A 16,836-nucleotide genomic window follows, 5' to 3' on the forward strand; every position below is an offset into this window, starting at 1 on the left:
TCTGCCTCTCTGTGTAGAAAAAGCAGGTTTGGCAAACAAAAGTGCCAGTCTCTTGTTGGCATAAACAAGGCAGTGGCCATATTCATCAAATGGATGTGCTCAGCTACAAACAACTCCCTAAATGTTCATACCACCTTAACTTGCATCTTATCCTTTATTATTTAATTAGGAGTTTTATGAGACCCAATGTGGTAGCTCAGTCGGTAGAACACGAGACTTTTAATCTGAAGGTCATGGGTTCGAGCCTCACGTTGGGCAGGAGATTCCTGCAATGCAGGGGGTTGGACTAGATGACCCTTGTGATCCCTTCCAACTCTACAACGCTATGATTTCAATGAGTATCTTATATTTACACCAGTACGTTTCCTTTTTAGAACAATTGTGCAGAATGAACTGGGGACCCCCCTCCCACAGGGCATTTTCCAGTCAAAGTTGGGAGAGGGAGGGGCTGGTTGGAAATCTTTAAACTGTTAATAAATATATATTTTTTTTAAAAAAGGAAATCTATGCCAGTGCTCAGAGATATTTATCTTGTTGCTTTGTACATTCATGCAACTCTTACTCAACGCAAACACAAGCCACAGTTTCCTTTCTCTGCTGCCAAGGTGGCTGGCTGTGCAGTGAATTAAGGGGTGCCCTGTCTCAAATGGAGGTGCCAACGGGTGCCATCTAACTGTATTCTATGTTCTGCTTAGAAGGCTGCCTCTCCACCCACCCACCATATGACCGCTCCTGCAGGCTGGCAGAAGCGCCATCAGTTCTCCCTTCCTCATGAAACCGCACCCCCTCGGTATATGTGTTTATGTTCAGTTCCTATGTAGACTTTGGTCTTTTGTAAGGTTGCACAGCACATTCCTCTTTCATTCCCTTTATACATCTCAGCCAAAGTAAACAGCGCCCATTTCCAAAGGGTTGCATTCAAATACAGCATGATTTTAAAAGTTACTAATCCACTGCCAAGTCAATGGAGTAAATTCTACAGTTGGTATAATCTTGAGTTAACTAAGAAGAATGAAAATACTGACCCGGACTTGCATGCTACCCGTTACCTCAGACTGATCAGAGCTGCCATTTACTCAAACACACATGTTGATGTTCTTGGGTAGTTTAAAAATAAATCTAATATGCCAAGCATGCCAGACATTCAGAGATACATATATAGCATACGGAACACTCTCCCTGCTGTCTTCTAGGTGTGTTTTAACATGGCTGTTACCTTTTTTAGAAAACTGGACTAGTCCCACTCTTGAGTCTAAGAATAGGTTAAGACCTTCCTAAAAGCGAGCTAGAGTTTAGTACAAGATTATAAAAGAACAAGCTATTATATGCCCAGCCCCTAGATCTATTTAATTAATTAATTAATTAATTAATTAATTAATTAATTAATTGTTGTACTAGAAAAGACAATCTGTTAATGTGCTCTAAGCACTGTCTCCCTAAACAGCTAGCCAGAAGCCCCAGCTAACTTCAGATGGGTACAGATTCAGAACAGGTTTGAGCTGGACTGCTGCAGCCTTACACAAGATGCACCTCCCTGTATCTGTCTGTTATAATAAACACCACAGCTTCAGCTGTAATGGGAATGAACGAGTCCTAAAAGAGGCATATTTGCAAAACCATGGCATCTTACATATACGCCATTTAGCATGGGCAGACAGGTCTTGATTTTAATTGAAAAAAGGTGATCTAAAGGCTTAGGTACCACTTAGTTGGCTTCAAAATGTAGTTATCTGGAAGGTCAGTTCTCTGTTTTGAGAGCAAACTCTCATGAACTCTGCTACAGCACCGTTACACTGCAATTCCTCTGGTTAAAGAATGACCATGTAGTGAGGCAGTCGTTTTCTTTCAAGTGGTAGTGCAGGTCTTTTGACCTCCCTGCTGCCTGTTGTGGCTGTGTGGAATAATAGAATTGTGGAGTTGGAAGGGACCCCAAGAGTCATCTATTCCAAACCCCTAAAATGCAAGAATCTCAACTGTAAAGCATCCATGACAGATGGCCATCCAACCTCTGCTTAAAAACCTCCAAGGAAGAAGTACACAACATCCCGAGGGAGTCCTTTCCACTGCTGACCCAGACCTCAGACAAGCTTTGCATGAGCCTGCAGACCACCCAGTACTAAAGTCCAATATGCACGTATGCTGTGGGAAGTGAGGTGTGCTGCTTAGTATCTCTGGACTCTGAAACAGGTTCCAGGTGGATTTTCCTTTATCAACTTGGACCAGCAGCACAGAAGCTATCTGCTAAACACAGCTTTGCAAATTGAGATTATGCGCCCAACTCCTGTCCATGCAAGAATAAACTCCCCAGAAACAGACACTGAGCTATTCTAGTGAAGGGTAAGTGGCTTTCAGATGCGAACATCTGAATCAGCTAAATAATGCAGATAATCCTCTCAGACAGGCCTCCAACATGCCTTTAAACCCATTTGCAAAACTTAAAAGCCCTTGTTAAGACTGCTTTAACCTTTGTAATGTGTCAGTCAACCAAAAAACTCTGAACACCAGCAGAAATATTTGCATTCAAGGAAGCCCCTTCTGTCTTAGTATTTGAAGAGCGTGGCAAGCTTCAGCTCAAGTATGCATGAAAGTCTTGATATACCGTTCTTAAAAGCTGGTGGTGGTGGTACTATATTACAAAACAAAGAGTATTTTATGTTTTTCTATTGAATGCTGAGAGCAAAGGAACTAGAAGGGGGATTCAGAAAACCCACCACAGCAAGTGCCGAGTGACAGGACTAGGACCACAGTAGGTTTAAGAACATAAGAGTCCTGCTGGATCAAGTCAAAGGCCTGTTAGGTCAGCATTTTGTTTGCATGGTGGCCAAGCAGATACCTACGGGAAACTCGGCGGTTCGAATCCCCACGACGGGGTGAGCTCCCGTTGCTCGGTCCCTGCTCCTGCCAACCTAATAGTTCAAAAGCACGTCAAAGTGCAAGTAGATAAATAGGTACCACTCCGGCGGGAAGGTAAACGGCATTTCCGTGCGCTGCTCTGGTTCACCAGAAGCGGCTTAGTCATGCTGGCCACATGACCCAGAAGCTGTACGCCAGCTCCCTCGGCCAATAATGCAAGATGAGCACTGCAACCCGAGAGTTGTCCGTGACTGGACCTAATGGTCAGGGGTCCCTTTACCTTTACCTTTAATTGTTCCATGCTAAGGTCCCAGTGATCAGCTTGCCTCCCCCACAACTGGTATTACATTATTAAAAGCCATACCTACAATTGCATGAACACCATTTTGTCATCTTTGGCACAAAACCCATATTAATGGTAATCCCACTGACTTTAGGACTTCTTCAAAGTTGGGTACCGTGGCCAGGACCTTCCAATGATACTGCAACATTTACCATTTGGCCAGAGCATGTTTGTTGCTGTTTTCTTGCACCCTCTCTGCAATTCCTTGAGGAGAGAACAACCAGCTCTGAGGCACCTTTAAAGATTAATGAGTTCATTAAGTATGGCAGAAGCGTTTGTGGAAGCCCGAAGCAAATTCCCATGGTTCCCTCCCCAGATAGACTTGCCAAGTTAAGTGCGGTGCCAAAAGCATTTGCGGTATAATACTGTACTTTAAGATGGTCTGTGGTCAATGCTAATATCCCCTGGTTCATTTTGAGCTCTTCAGGAAAAGTATAGAGGCATCTTATTGAACAACTTTCATCTTCACTTCTTTGCAGCCAAACAAGAGGGCTGGCCTTATCCGATACCAGTACCTAGCCATTTGGATGGTAAAAAACAACCCTAATAACATTTTGGGCCTCTTACCTCAGCTGCCATAATTCCAAATAGGAATGCACAGATAAGCCGAAGTCCATCCCATTTCACTCTTGCTGGCATTCAGTCACAGGCCCACTCAATCCTACTTTGTATAGATCTTTTTCAACGAATGCATGATATTTACATTTTAAGTTGTATGCATTCCTCCCCCCATAGGTTTTTCCATAGAATATGTGTTTTGTATTTTAACTGTGAAATACTGTATGTATTTTTATATGCATATGTGCACCCAAACTGCACCGCAAAATCAAGGTAACTGCATAATCCAATTGGGAGTTTCTTTCTGATCCACAAGCAAGTTATGACCCGCTGAATTGCGTCTGCTGCAAAAAAGTGCACTGAATGAACTCTTCTATCCCTAATTTGAAGTCCATCAATGTAAGGTAAGGTAAGGATCAGATTTTGTGCAGAAACCAACACTGAAACATTAAAAAAATCCTGTAACTTTAGGCCAGGGGCTGAGTGGATCCTTCTCTCCCACACCTCATGGGCCATGTTTGACAGATAGGCAGGGCTGCTCAACCTTGCAATGATGTCAGCTGAGCTGCTTTCCTTTGCCCACCCATTCTGAAATCAACCCATGTGGACAAAGCCACAGTGCTCTGAAAGGGCTATCATCTGACTAGCAACGCTTTGCATGCTGCAAACCCCTTTCAGCCCAGCCACACCTTTACCTGCCCTACATTTGACATCATATCTAATAGCAGGTGTGTTCATGGTTGGCCAAAAGAGACTCATGGGCCAAACAGGGCAGCCTCATTAGGCCCTGCAAACCAGCGGTTCCCCATCGCTGATCTACACCAAGTAACAGTTCAACCTCCCTTCACTGTTTCCTTCTTAAGAGAGAGAGGGCTACACTTCAAGTCTTTCAACAGCCCCCTGTCAAAGACCCACCACTGGTTAGACAGAAACCATTACCTTCCATTGGAAAGATCCACAAACTCTGGATATGTAGTCGCAGATATTCCTGCTGTGCAAAGCAGCAATTTTGAAATCCTATCAGGGGAGAAAAAGCCAGGGAAACTAGGATCTTCACTATGGTCAACATGCTTCTGTAACAGTTAACTCGTCCCAAACATGTGCTGAGCATCTCAAATGGGAGGAACCAGCCCATCGCCATTTCTCTGTTTCTCACAAAAGTACATTGTGAGAACAGTGGCAACGAAGAATTTCTGTCGAATCATGAGGGCAACCTGGGAAGGGCAAAGGAGCTTCTGTTTAATTCCTACTGACTAGAAGGGAGAGACAACTTCTGCTTTAGGTGTGAAGATATAAGGGACGGTCACCAGTCTAAAAATAATCTTTATTGTTTCCTTTTGCAGTCATGATAAGTTAAGAACATTTTAACAGACAGTTACAGTGTAGTTTAACTGCACCTTCTTCTGCTCTGTCAGTCCAGTGTCCACATTCAATGCTCCTATCTCCTCACACAGTACAATCTCAAGTTTAGGGATTAAAGCTTTTTTATGCAGGGAGCTGTTTTGAAACACCACCCGCTAGACAGCTCTAACATGTCTGCACTAGGAAGGCTTTGGTCTGATTCAGTTTGAAGAGTTTTCTTTATATCTTAAAAGCCTAAGCTAGCAGCAGAGACACTTTAATCTAAGGCAATTCTGGCAAAACATGCAGCACAGAGATATACTAAGGTAGGCAAAAACAGGAAAACTCCCTATAGTGAAATGGAATAAAAACAGAACCCCTGTGCTAGGCCAGATTCAGTGAAATCCCCACCACTTATGGGCCACTCGATCCTCATGTTCAGTCACCAGGGTTCGATTGTCACATTCTTCCCACCGTCTGACTTTCCCATTCTCCACCACTATGAACTTCCACTCAACTCTGGTATCAACTGGTAAGACGACAGACTCCGACCAGAACCCATTCTTGTCACACCTGAGTGGTACATAGTGGTGCCACTGGCCTAGACACTCATGGTCACCTGTGATGGCAATCAGCTGGGCTTCCGAGTGAGTGATGTAATGTACCCGAAAAGTCACATGGACAGTCTGAGGCATTGGAGACACGGCAGCAACCCTCTTGGCTTGCTCTGGGTCCTTGCTGCTGGCGTCGTCCACGCTGCTCTTCCTCGTAGCCTCTCCCCACGCCGAATGCTCAGGGACGATTTCCCATTCCTCATGGTCCACAGAGTGGTGGCACCTCTGTTCCGTGAATCTCTCCTCATGCTTTTCACTAGGGGTCCCTACCTCTGCTGAAGTACTCGCCTCATGAACTTCAGATTCTGGGCTCTGTTGAGCTGCTGTCATGGGGTAACCGAATGCTTCATTCCTGAGATATTCCTTGTAGTTCATTAAGGGGGTCGTAGGCTCCTCAGCCGGTTGCTCTCTTTCAGGAAACTCTCCAGGAACATTGGGGGAACTGTGTTCTCCTGGAGGACCCAGCTGGTTCCCCACTGGATCCCGGGGGCTGGACACATTGATTGGCTTTGTTTCAGGTATGGCAGGCTCATAGCTTCTCTGAAGGGATTCTAAACAGAAAAAAATGTTAGTTAGCTAGGAAGAACACAACTTCTAGCTCCCTGTCTGTGTCTCAATTTATGTACTGTAGCACGTTGGGCTTCTTTATATGGGATGATATTTGCTATTTCTACCAACACCAGTCCCAGATTTCAGTAGGTTTCCTCGGAGTAGAATTTTGCTGAGTTCCACTCAAAAGTAATTTAACCCCTCACAAATTGTGCTCTCCCCTGCAATCTAACACTAGCACACAAACATTTTTGTCCCCAGCAGCAACTGGTGAACATCAGATTTATACGAATTCCCACCTTCCACCACCATGTGAGATCATCCTCATCAAGTTCCTCCTGCCTTTCCCAACTGCAGCACCTTCAGCCACACCTGTCTGTGGAATCCTTGTAAGTGTGTGTGCAAGTTTAAAAAAAAATGCTTTCATTGCACTTACAGGAGTGCTGAAAGGTTTTTTTTTTCCAAACTACAAGGATAAAGCAAATTTAACTGCACATGAGTGAGCAAGCCACAACCATTACCCTGATCTGGCTGAAGCTTTGCAAGTGAAACACTATACAAAACTAAAAATATATAAGCAAGAAAACTGGCAGAGACAACCAACCCTGGGGAAGGGCTCTAATGCACCACATACTGGACCGTATCCAACTATCTGCTGCTAGATGCCAGATTGTACTTGAAGCCAGTTGGCAGATGAGCAACTATAGTCATGGCAGAAAACGGCTTGGCCATGCAATGACAGAAATGGCCCAATGAAAGAAATTTTGCCCAGATTTGGCTCCCCACAAATGTATCACTAAATCCCACCCCTTCTTTTTTTCTGTCCTAGTTGGACAGAAGTTGGACACAGCAGTATCAACTAAAATGAAAGTAGCATGCAGCCATCATTATTTTTCCTAAACAGTAATATACTGACACTCATTTGCCTTTATTTTTTTTTCTCACGGAAGTTTATTTTTAAACTCCTGGTCAGCAAATGGTTCCCCAGCCAAAACCTTGCATTTTATTGTTTTGGACTCTGCTAGGTTTTACAAGATTCTTGTTCTGCTCTGACGTGAATATGCTTAATGACAAACATGCTATTCCCACACGGGAACTAAAAATAGCCGATGGCTTGATTTACATTAGTGTTGCCCATAAGTGTCCATCAGGCTAGTGCGCAGCCCAAGTTCATAGGAGAAGATTCCCACGGGACAGCCAGAACTAAAAGACAAGAGCTCTGCCTGATGGAAATGTGGCGATGCAAAAGGTCACAACTGCCAATATAATTCTCCTGCCTGCCTTTCCATAGCAGCTGAAGCCATGCTGAAGAGTTGCTTAGTAGGCTAGCAAGAAGCCAAGAGATTCCAGCTCACTCCTTCAGGCTATGTGCTCTGATCGTATCTCCTTTTCTATTACTGAGAACAAGCAGAAACAGAAGCATAGAGAGCAGGTTGCAGGGAGATTAACAGCTTTAAAAGCTGATTCATACACGAACGTGAATCACTTCTTTTCCCATTAGATGATTACTTTCACTTCCGTTTTCATTTAACGTGGTAAAATGAAACCTGTTTGCAACTACAACACTTCCACACGTGTAAATCTTCGGTACAACAACAACAATAATAATAATAATTTATTATTTGTACCCCGCCCATCTGGCTGGGTTTCCCCATCCACTCTGGGCGGCTTCCAACAAAAGATTAAAAATACATTAAAATCAGCAAGCAAGCAAAATGCATAAGCAGCAGCAGGAGATCAGAGTTGGTTTTTGCAGTAGCTCACGTATGAAAGGCTGTGGCTCAGTGGTACAGCACCTGCTTTAATGGTTTAGGCTCAGTTATAAGGCACCTTCCTGTGTTTCTCTGAGCTCAGGAGATCTGAAAAGACTGAAGGGTCCATTTCCTCCAGAAGGAGGAGAAGAGGGGAACACTGCACACAGGTCACCAAGTCTGAGACAGTGGGTCAGACTCACTCAGGACCAAGCACCAGCTAAAAGACTCTCTACTTCCTGCACACACAGCAGCAGCAAGAGGCAAGGAAAGGCAAAACATGGAACAGGCTTTTCAGATAGGAGCCTCAGGCAATTAAAGGAAGCAGGTGCTCCCTATTCCCTCAGATCAGGAACCATAAGGCATGTTATGGGAGGAAAATCAGGAATAATTACTGCGCACCACTCCATCCTGGGTAGAAGTGGCATCTCCTGAATTTGCACGCAGGGCACAACAGCCCTGCAGGACAGGCGTCCCCAAGCAGGTGCTAGTTTTGCACCGGGATAATGGGTGCTGTAGGCTAAAACATCTGGTGGACCATGGGATGGGGGGTTTTTTTGGGGGGGAGGCTTCTCCAAGGAGCGTAGAATCACAGAATTGAAGTGCTGGAAGAGACCCTAAGGATCATCTAGTCCAACCCCCTGCAGGAATCTCAACCAGATCATACATGACAGAGGACCATCCAACCTCTGCTTTGAAACCTCGGAGGAAAGAGAGTCCACAGCCTTTCTGCTCCCCTGCCGAACATCTCTTACATAGTTGCATGTGTTATTTTATTTTTAAGCAATCTAGCACACCGGGGTGCGGGTATAAATTTGCAATATACCAATTTAATGAATAAATAAAAAAACAAAGCAGAGGGGTTGAACCCCCTTCAACCCACCCACCCACCCACCCCACAACACATACTTTGCGGGAATGGATTGGGGGGGGGGGGGGAGAAAGATTATAGCCAAAGGAGTAGGTTGACCTAGAAGCTCTCCAATGCACGAAGGGCAGATTTAATTTGGTTTTTTCCCCCCTAACCCAACTCGCGCTCCCTTCCCAAGACCACCTGAGACACGTGAAGAAGGGAAAGCGGGGCTGGCGTGGAAAGCGCACGATGCACGCAATCCCTTGCGGGGAGAAGAGAGAAAACCCAAGGGTTTTTTGAGGGGGTGTCACACCCCCTCCAAGACATGGGGTTCAGCGAGGAGAACCCCACAAAGACCCCCTCAGGGACGAAACGAGGCAGGAAAGGAAGACGTTAGGAGAGGAGGGGAGCCAGGAAAAGTTGGGGAACCAACTTATAGCAACGCAGTCAGAGGGGCGGGGTAGAAAGAATAAAAGTTATTGTCGTTGTCATTATTATTATTATTATTATTATTATTATTATTATTATTATTATGGAGTTTCCCCTCAGGGAGGGAGGGAACCAGGCGCCGTACCTCCGTCTCCGCGCTGCCGCTGAGGGGACCCCCGGGCCTCCTCCTCCTTCCCCTTGCCGTCTCCGCGGCCGTACCACAGCCAGGCGAGGAGCGCCGCCACCAGCGCCACCAGCAAGGCCGGCCACAGACCCGCCCCGGGCTCTCCGCCGTCGCCGAGCGGGTGAGGCGCGGGGCGCAGAGGCGTCGTCGGGGCGTCGCCGCCGCCCTCCTCGCCCGCCGCCGCAGCCATGGCCGGAGAGCGGGGAGAGTCGCCGGGGGAGACGTGAGGCGAGGCACGGCAGGCCCGAGCGAGGGCTGGAAGGGTCTCCCTCCCGCGGCGGGAGCCTTATATGGGCCCGGAGAGGAGCCCGGAGCCCGGCCCAGGGAGGAGCCTGCCGAGGCCCAGGACGGGCCTTCGGGGTGGAGCCGCCGCCCGCCGCCGCACCTGCTCGTGCCTCTCATTCTCCTCCTCCTCAGGTCAAGTGGAGCAGCGGCGAAGCGGAGTCACTCCGGATTAGCTTCGGCTCCAGCTCCGAGGTAGCCGTTCATTCCGCGCGTGCACTCGCTGACTCTCCTCCTCGGAGAAACGCAGCGGGGCTTATAAATTAAAACATTTTGAGAAATGCTTAACAGGCAATAAATTAAACATTTTAAGAAACACAAATCCAAAATGAACGGGAAAAAATGTACACACCTCAAAGCAGTGTTGACAAACAGGCAAAACAATAAAATCTAGAAAAAATCACAATCCTGCAACATTAAATAACAACATGGCAGTAATCAAAAATGGAATAGGAGAGATACAAGTATTATTATTAGATTTGGATTTATTACCTCTTCTTCACCATTCGATAATATTGTAAAAAGACAGTATTTGAAGTTTTTTCTCGCTTCTCCCATCATCCCAATAATTTTAGAAACAAAACCTCATACTGTACAGTATTAAAAAGCTAATACTGTAAAAAAGTATAACTTGATTTACTTTGAATTGAATGTTTTGCCCCCATCTCTATGCACTATAATATGCTGCTATTTATTCATTTGGTCGATTTCACAAAATTTATACACCTCTTGATCGGAGAAAGGGGAAGCACTGAGTGGGAAAACCTGCTCCTGTTTTCCAAAATCACTGAGATAATGTAACAGGGCTTTTTAAATGATGTTGAATATTTTTCGTAGAAGCATAGAATTGAAGACTTGGAAGGGATCCCGAGGGTCATCTAGTCCAACCCCCTGCAAGGCGAGAATCTCAACTAAATCATAAAAGATGAATGGCCAAATTTTCCAGCCTTGGCTTTACTCCTGAGGAGACTTTCCTTCCATTTCACTTCAAGCCGCGCACCATTTATTTACATGAATTCTTTTATTTTATTTGTATCCCCGCCGCCCACCTGACTGGGTTGCCCCAGCGACCTTGGGCGGCTTCCAACATATATATATATATGTTATATATATGAGACACATGAAAAGGCTTCCCTTATTTATTTATATACCGCCCTATACCCGGAGGTTTCAAGACGGTTCACAGGAAAAGATCACAATATATAAAATCGAAGTAAGAACAATAACCCAATAACACCCCCCCCCCAAAAAAGAGCCACATTTTAAAAGGGTATAGTATGAAGTTCTTTTTTTTCCTGGGGGAAAGGTGGGGAAACTCGCCACCAAGTTTGTTTGTGGAAGTGCCACACACAAATACACCTCCTGGCAATGGCTAAATGTAAAATGTGATTAATAAAACACAAGCAAACAATGATCTGGGTTAGAAATGGCCACAGCTTTATTGATATAGGTGGGTTTTTGGCTCAGGCATTGGGTGTATATCCGTTCAAAACTCCACCACCACCACCAATTAATTAGTTCATTTTTTAAAAGGTAAGAGAACTCAGTTTTGCCCACTTCCTGCTTTTTTAAAAAGCCACTCCTGCATAGATTACCGGTATTTTATTTGTATGCCACTTTCCAGCAGTTCAAGGTGGCTTATAGAATGAAAAAAGACACATAACTACAAGGGGGAGGGATGATGACATAACTACAACATTAAAAGAATACATAACTGCAGCGTAACAAATGTATTCATAGGTAATAAATCAAATATTTTAAAAATATCCAAACTGAACAATTTCCACATAAATCACAGCATGCATGATTTCGTGTGTCTGACACCTTTCTGCAATTTGAACCATGTTAAAGTTGTTTTACAACATGAAAAAAAGTTACACAACTGCAGCATGGGGGGATGCAAAACGGTCACTTAACAAAAGTAGTCATAGGCAGTAAATTAAACATTTTAAGAAACACAAATCCAAAATGAACGGAAAAAATGTACACACCTCAAAGCAATGGTTACAAAAAGGCAAAACAATAAAATCAAGAAAAAATCAGATTCCTGCAACACTAAATAACAACATGCCGATAATAAAAAATGGAATAGGAGAGATACAAGTATTATTATTAGATTTAGATTTATTACCTCTTCTTCACCATTTGATAATATTGTAAAAAGACAATATTTGAAGCTTTTTCTTGCTTCTCCTGTCATCCCAATAATTTTAGAAACAAAACCTCATACTGTACAGTATTAATAAGCTAATACTGTAAAAAGTATAACTTGATTTATTTTTATTTGAATGTTTTGCCCCCATCTCTATGCTCTATATGCTGCTATTTATTCATTTATCGATTTCATAAAATTTATACACCTCTTGATCGGAGAAAGGGGAAGCACTGATGGGAAAACCTGCTCCTGTTTTCCAAAATCACTGAGATAATGTAACAGGGCTTTTAAAATGTTATTGGCCATTCAACTTTTGCTTAAAAACCTCCAAGGAAGGAGTGTGTCATCTTCTGAAGGAGTCCATTCCTTGTCAAACAGCTCTTAACTATCAGAAAGTTATTCCTGATATAGAGTCGGCATCTCCTTTCTTCTAACTTTAAGCCGCTGGTTCTGCTCCTATCCTCCAGAGGAGAAGAAAACAAGCTTGCTCCATCTTCCATGTGACAGTCCTTGAAATATTTAAAGATGGCTCTCATATCTCCTCTCAGTCTCTTCTTTTCCAGGCTAAACATATCCAACTCCCTCAACCGTTCCTCATAAGGCTTGGTTTCCAGACCTTTGATCATCTTGGCCACTCTGTCTGCACACATTCCAGTTTGTCAATATCCTTTTGAAATTGGAGTGCTCACAATTGGACACAGTATTCCAGATGTGGTTGTTTTGACCATGGCAGAATAGAGCGGTACCATGACTTCCCTTGATTGGAACACATTTTTTATTTGCCATTTGGTGGGGAGGGGGATACTTAGAGATATTCTGACCAATAACTGAGTAACCTTCTAGTGGCACCTCCCCACCCCTTCTTCTAGCGAAAGACTGAAAGACATTATCTTCTCTACTTTGCTGAGAGTCCTCTTTCCCCTTTTATTAAAACAAAATGCCTATTTCCTTCTTGTGATGTCCTGAGTAAACTGGGCAAATGAGCATGTATGCACAAGGGGGAGACATACAGACAGCCATCGTTCAGTGAACTAGCATACTGATGTGGGGGAAGTGGGGAAAAGGTCCTCAGCCTGTGTTATTGTACTTGCTTGCTTGCAACACAGCTGGTTTAAAGACAAGGCAGGCTGAGACTGTAAAGGAGGCAAGCAGAGTTTTGCACAAGAGGTTGGTAGCCTAAAGTGTGGGGCCCTGGGTGGTGGTTGCCCAATATACCCCCCCACACACAAAAAAAAAAAACCTCCATGGCTCCTTCCTGTAAGCAACAGTGACAAATTTTAATCTATTTCCATGTAATAGAAGGGTTATTGCTTCTATCACGCTCTCACAACAAGTTCAGCATCAGGTGCTGTGAACATGAATTCCAACAATTGCAAGCAGAATTAGGATATTTATGAAGATTGTTGAGCTTTCTAAGTGCTATAATTAAATGCTGAATTCAAACCACCACCACCCTTTTCTCCTCTGGAATTCCTTTTTTTTTCTATTTTAAAAAATAGCTTCCACAAACTAGATTAGATTTCTTAATACCACATTGCCCTTCCTTATTTGTGATGAAGTCCAAAGAAATGAAGGATTTTGCAAAGAGTGGGCGGGTAAGTCAGGGCTATCAGATCCTATTAAAACAAATTAGATTTACTAATTATGCTAATTCAATTTTATTACCCATTTTGATGCTGCTCTTGAAGCAGTGATGTCAGATTTTAGGACAGGATTAAAAGATTATTCTGGTGAAAGATTAAACCAACAGCCAAGGAAGTTGACTGCAAGAAGCTTTGGAATACAGACTTTGCAGAGCTACAAAAAATGATAAATTAGATGTCAGTAGAGAGACTCTACATCAAGAAACTCATTTAGTTGTTGCTTCAAATGCTGGAAAATATCGCCACATCCCTTCTGAATAGAATATTTATTTTCAATCCATTATTTTTATCTTTCTTTAATCATGGTCATAATTTGAATTCTAAGACGCACTAATGAGATCTCATTCCCAGCTATCTCATTAAAAAAGGGAATGGCTAATTGGATGTCTCTGTGAATCTATTTCCAGTAGTTAGAGTTCTTAATCTTCCCATGTCATTCAGAGCTTTTAACTTGATGGGATATTAAATGTCATTTTAATTTATAGACACACAAGTTTCCAGTCTTCACAATGGCAACATCAGACTTCTCATATTTGAATGCCTGCCTCTCCACAGCTCATAGTCAGAAATGAAACAATCATGTCTTCATCTCCATGTGGCTCAGTTCAAAGTAAATGTGTAGGATTGTGTTGTTAGTGCTTATGGTTTTCTTTCCTTCTTTCCTTTTGCTATGATAGACTAAACACAGCAACCTTCCCTCCTAATTGGACTTCAGGTTGTACGTGCCATTGTTTTGCACAGCCAAAACAGCACTCCCTACATACAAGAAGGAAATCGGCAGAGGTTTGCAGAAGTACAAACCTACGTGGGGAGGGCAAAAAGAACTCAGCGAGGACTAAGCATGCTCCCTGCAGCTTTCTCCAAAGAATCCCAAGAACTTTAGTTCACACCTCACAGGGCTACAATTCCCATCACCCTTTAAAAAACTAGAATTCCCATGATTTATTTGTGGGGGACATAATACACTTTTAAATGTATAATATGCTGTTGTTGTTTAGTCGTTTAGTCGTGTCCGACTCTTCGTGACCCCCTGGACCAGAGCACGCCAGGCACTCCTGTCTTCCACTGCCTCCTGCAGTTTGGTCAAACTCATGCTGGTAGCTTCGACAACACTGTCCCACCATCTCGTCCTCTGTCATCCCCTTCTCCTTGTGCCCTCCATCTTCCCCAACATCAGGGTCTTTTCCAGGGAGTCTTCTCTTCTCATGAGGTGGCCAAAGTATTGGAGCCTCAGCTTCAGGATCTGTCCTTCCAGTGAGCACTCAGGGCTGATTTCCTTCAGAATGGATAGGTTTGATTGATCTTCTTGCAGTCCATGGGACTCCCAAGAGTCTCCTCCAGCACCATCATTCAAAAGCGTCAATTCTTCGGTGATCAGCCTTCTTTATGGTCCAGCTCTCACTTCCATACATCACTACTGGGAAAACCATAGCTTTAACTATACGGAGCTTAGGGTATACTAAAATGTATGGAAGAAGAAGTGAAATGGAGTATCTTGAACAGGAGCAATATACAATTTTTGCTGCAGGGCCCACTTGTTCATTACATTTTGTATTTTGAAAAGTGGAAAACAGTAGTAACATTTGTAACCTTTCAGATTTTTTAAAAGCTACAGTGTTAAGCTTGTACCATTTTGCAATTATCTGAATTCGTACAGTATCAATTTGAGGGCACAATCCACCAGAAAGTTCTCCTATGTAAGCCCCCTGGAAATGATGTTCTTGCGCATCTTCCATACATTTCACTTGGTGAAATATACTCAGAGTCGCAAAGTGATTTCATGCTCTTTATTCAGCTCATAGTGGTGAGGAGGAATGAATGAAAGTCCCCTCAAGGTATCTGCTTTATATACATTATTTACACAATGGGCTGCACATGATTGGCTAATTCCGGAATTCTACTGTAAGCCAATCAGGTTGTGGATTCACTTCTATCTGGAGCATGATTGGGTGGTTCCTGCCAACCAATCATACTGCTGCATTGTTCTAGGGCCAATCAGACTGCTGCATTCTGAATCCTATTGTTCTAGGACCAATCAGACTGCTGCCTTTTGGATCCTATTGTTCTAGGACCAATCAGACTGCTGCAGTTTGGATCCTATTCAACTCAGTACATAACACTTGGAGTTGTGCAGATGAAGTTCCCAGTGGATTGTGCCCCAGGAAGACTTGGCATCCTTAAAGCTGCGTATCCATTGGAACCTCCCCACGGTTAACTTAGCATTGCACATTCAGATCTTACTTTCCTGCAAGGCTGGCTACGCAGTGGCCCTCCGTATGTTGCTGGACTCCAACTCCCAGCAGACCCAGCCAGCATGGTCAATGGTTGAGAATGATGGAGTGCACAGCAACATCTGAAGGTCCAACCCTTGGTTTATTGGGTAGAAAGAGCAGAAAACGAATGGTTTTTTCCTGAAACCACTTAGAAACGATTGAGCAAGTCCAGAGTAACTCCCTACCAGTGCCAAATGGAACTTGCAATGCTGAAATAAATACAGGTGGATGTGCCAGTTTGGGTTTCTTTGAAAGATTCACAAAAGCCTTGGAACAAGAGGCCTAACCCGCTCATAAAGAGTAGCGCTGCGGTTTATTTATCTTATGAAGCATTTAGCACCTTAACCATCTGTTACTGACTGTCAGGACCAATCTGCTGATATTGTAAAAGTGAAATCACAGCCAGCTTTCCAGGAAGCCTGTGCAGATAAAGGTGGCTCTCCTGCTGTGGGTGGTTTCAAAGACAGTTCCTGGACAAGTCTACAATTAGACGTCAAGCAGAACCATTGATTTAGGCCAGCCAAAATCAAACACCTGTGCAGTCCTATATTCAGAAAGCTACCGTATTTTTCCGTGTAAAAGACTATATTTTCCCCTAAATTTTTGAAGTTTAAAATAAGGGGTCGTCTTATACACTGATAGTGCATTTTCTTAATTTTGAGTCCCCAAAAATAGGGGGCGTCTTATACACGGAAAAATACAGTATATTCAGAGTTCAATGCTGTGTACCTCCAAGCAAGGAGTCATACTATTAATTTTGTTTTTGCTTGACTGGCTGCAACCCATTTGGTTCCAGTTCAGGCCATCAAAGGGCCAGTAACTGGTTCAGAACATATAACCAACCAGCTGGACTATTATAGAATTAACCCAGAGGAGGAGGACAAATGCCAAGATCCATGTGGAAGCTGCTTCATTATGGCAAATGGGGCACTGTCTCACCAACCTTGATCTGCTCTCAGCCATCCCCCAGCTGCCTGCCCTGGAGGTCACACTGGCTGTCCTCCTCCT

General features: G+C 43.8%; 1 protein-coding gene and 1 long non-coding RNA gene across 2 annotated transcripts in view; one reads left to right on the plus strand and one right to left on the minus strand.

Annotated features, from left to right (window-relative positions):
• Positions 1–5,059: 5,059 nt before the first annotated feature.
• STBD1 (starch binding domain 1) lies at positions 5,060–9,667 on the minus strand. Its single transcript, XM_083571751.1, has 2 exons — positions 9,437–9,667; positions 5,060–6,260 (listed from the first exon to the last, which is right to left on the minus strand). Exons 1-2 carry the CDS (start codon positions 9,663–9,665, stop codon positions 5,491–5,493), a joined length of 999 nt encoding a protein of 332 aa, XP_083427877.1. The 5' UTR covers positions 9,666–9,667; the 3' UTR covers positions 5,060–5,490.
• A 152-nt stretch (positions 9,668–9,819) lies between these two features.
• LOC310742539 overlaps positions 9,820–16,836 on the plus strand; it is a 44,040-nt gene continuing 37,023 nt past the window's right edge. Inside the window, exon 1 of the long non-coding RNA XR_014538530.1 lies at positions 9,820–9,952. This is a non-coding gene — a long non-coding RNA (uncharacterized lncRNA). The remainder of the gene's footprint in view (positions 9,953–16,836) is intronic.

This window comes from Podarcis filfolensis (assembly GCF_964270895.1).
Source record: "Podarcis filfolensis genome assembly, chromosome: 9".
Taxonomy (NCBI): domain Eukaryota; kingdom Metazoa; phylum Chordata; class Lepidosauria; order Squamata; family Lacertidae; genus Podarcis; species Podarcis filfolensis.

What these genes read in the sequence shown, in the direction of transcription:
- STBD1 (XM_083571751.1), bottom strand. Translation starts at nt 9,665, where the DNA reads ATGGCTGCGGCGGCGGGCGAGGAGGGCGGCGGCGACGCCCCGACGACG. An exon ending in GCGGCAGCGCGGAGACGGAG is followed by an intron (nt 6,261 to 9,436) that starts GTACGGCGCCTG and finishes TTTTCTGTTTAG; the next exon opens with AATCCCTTCAGAGAAGCTAT.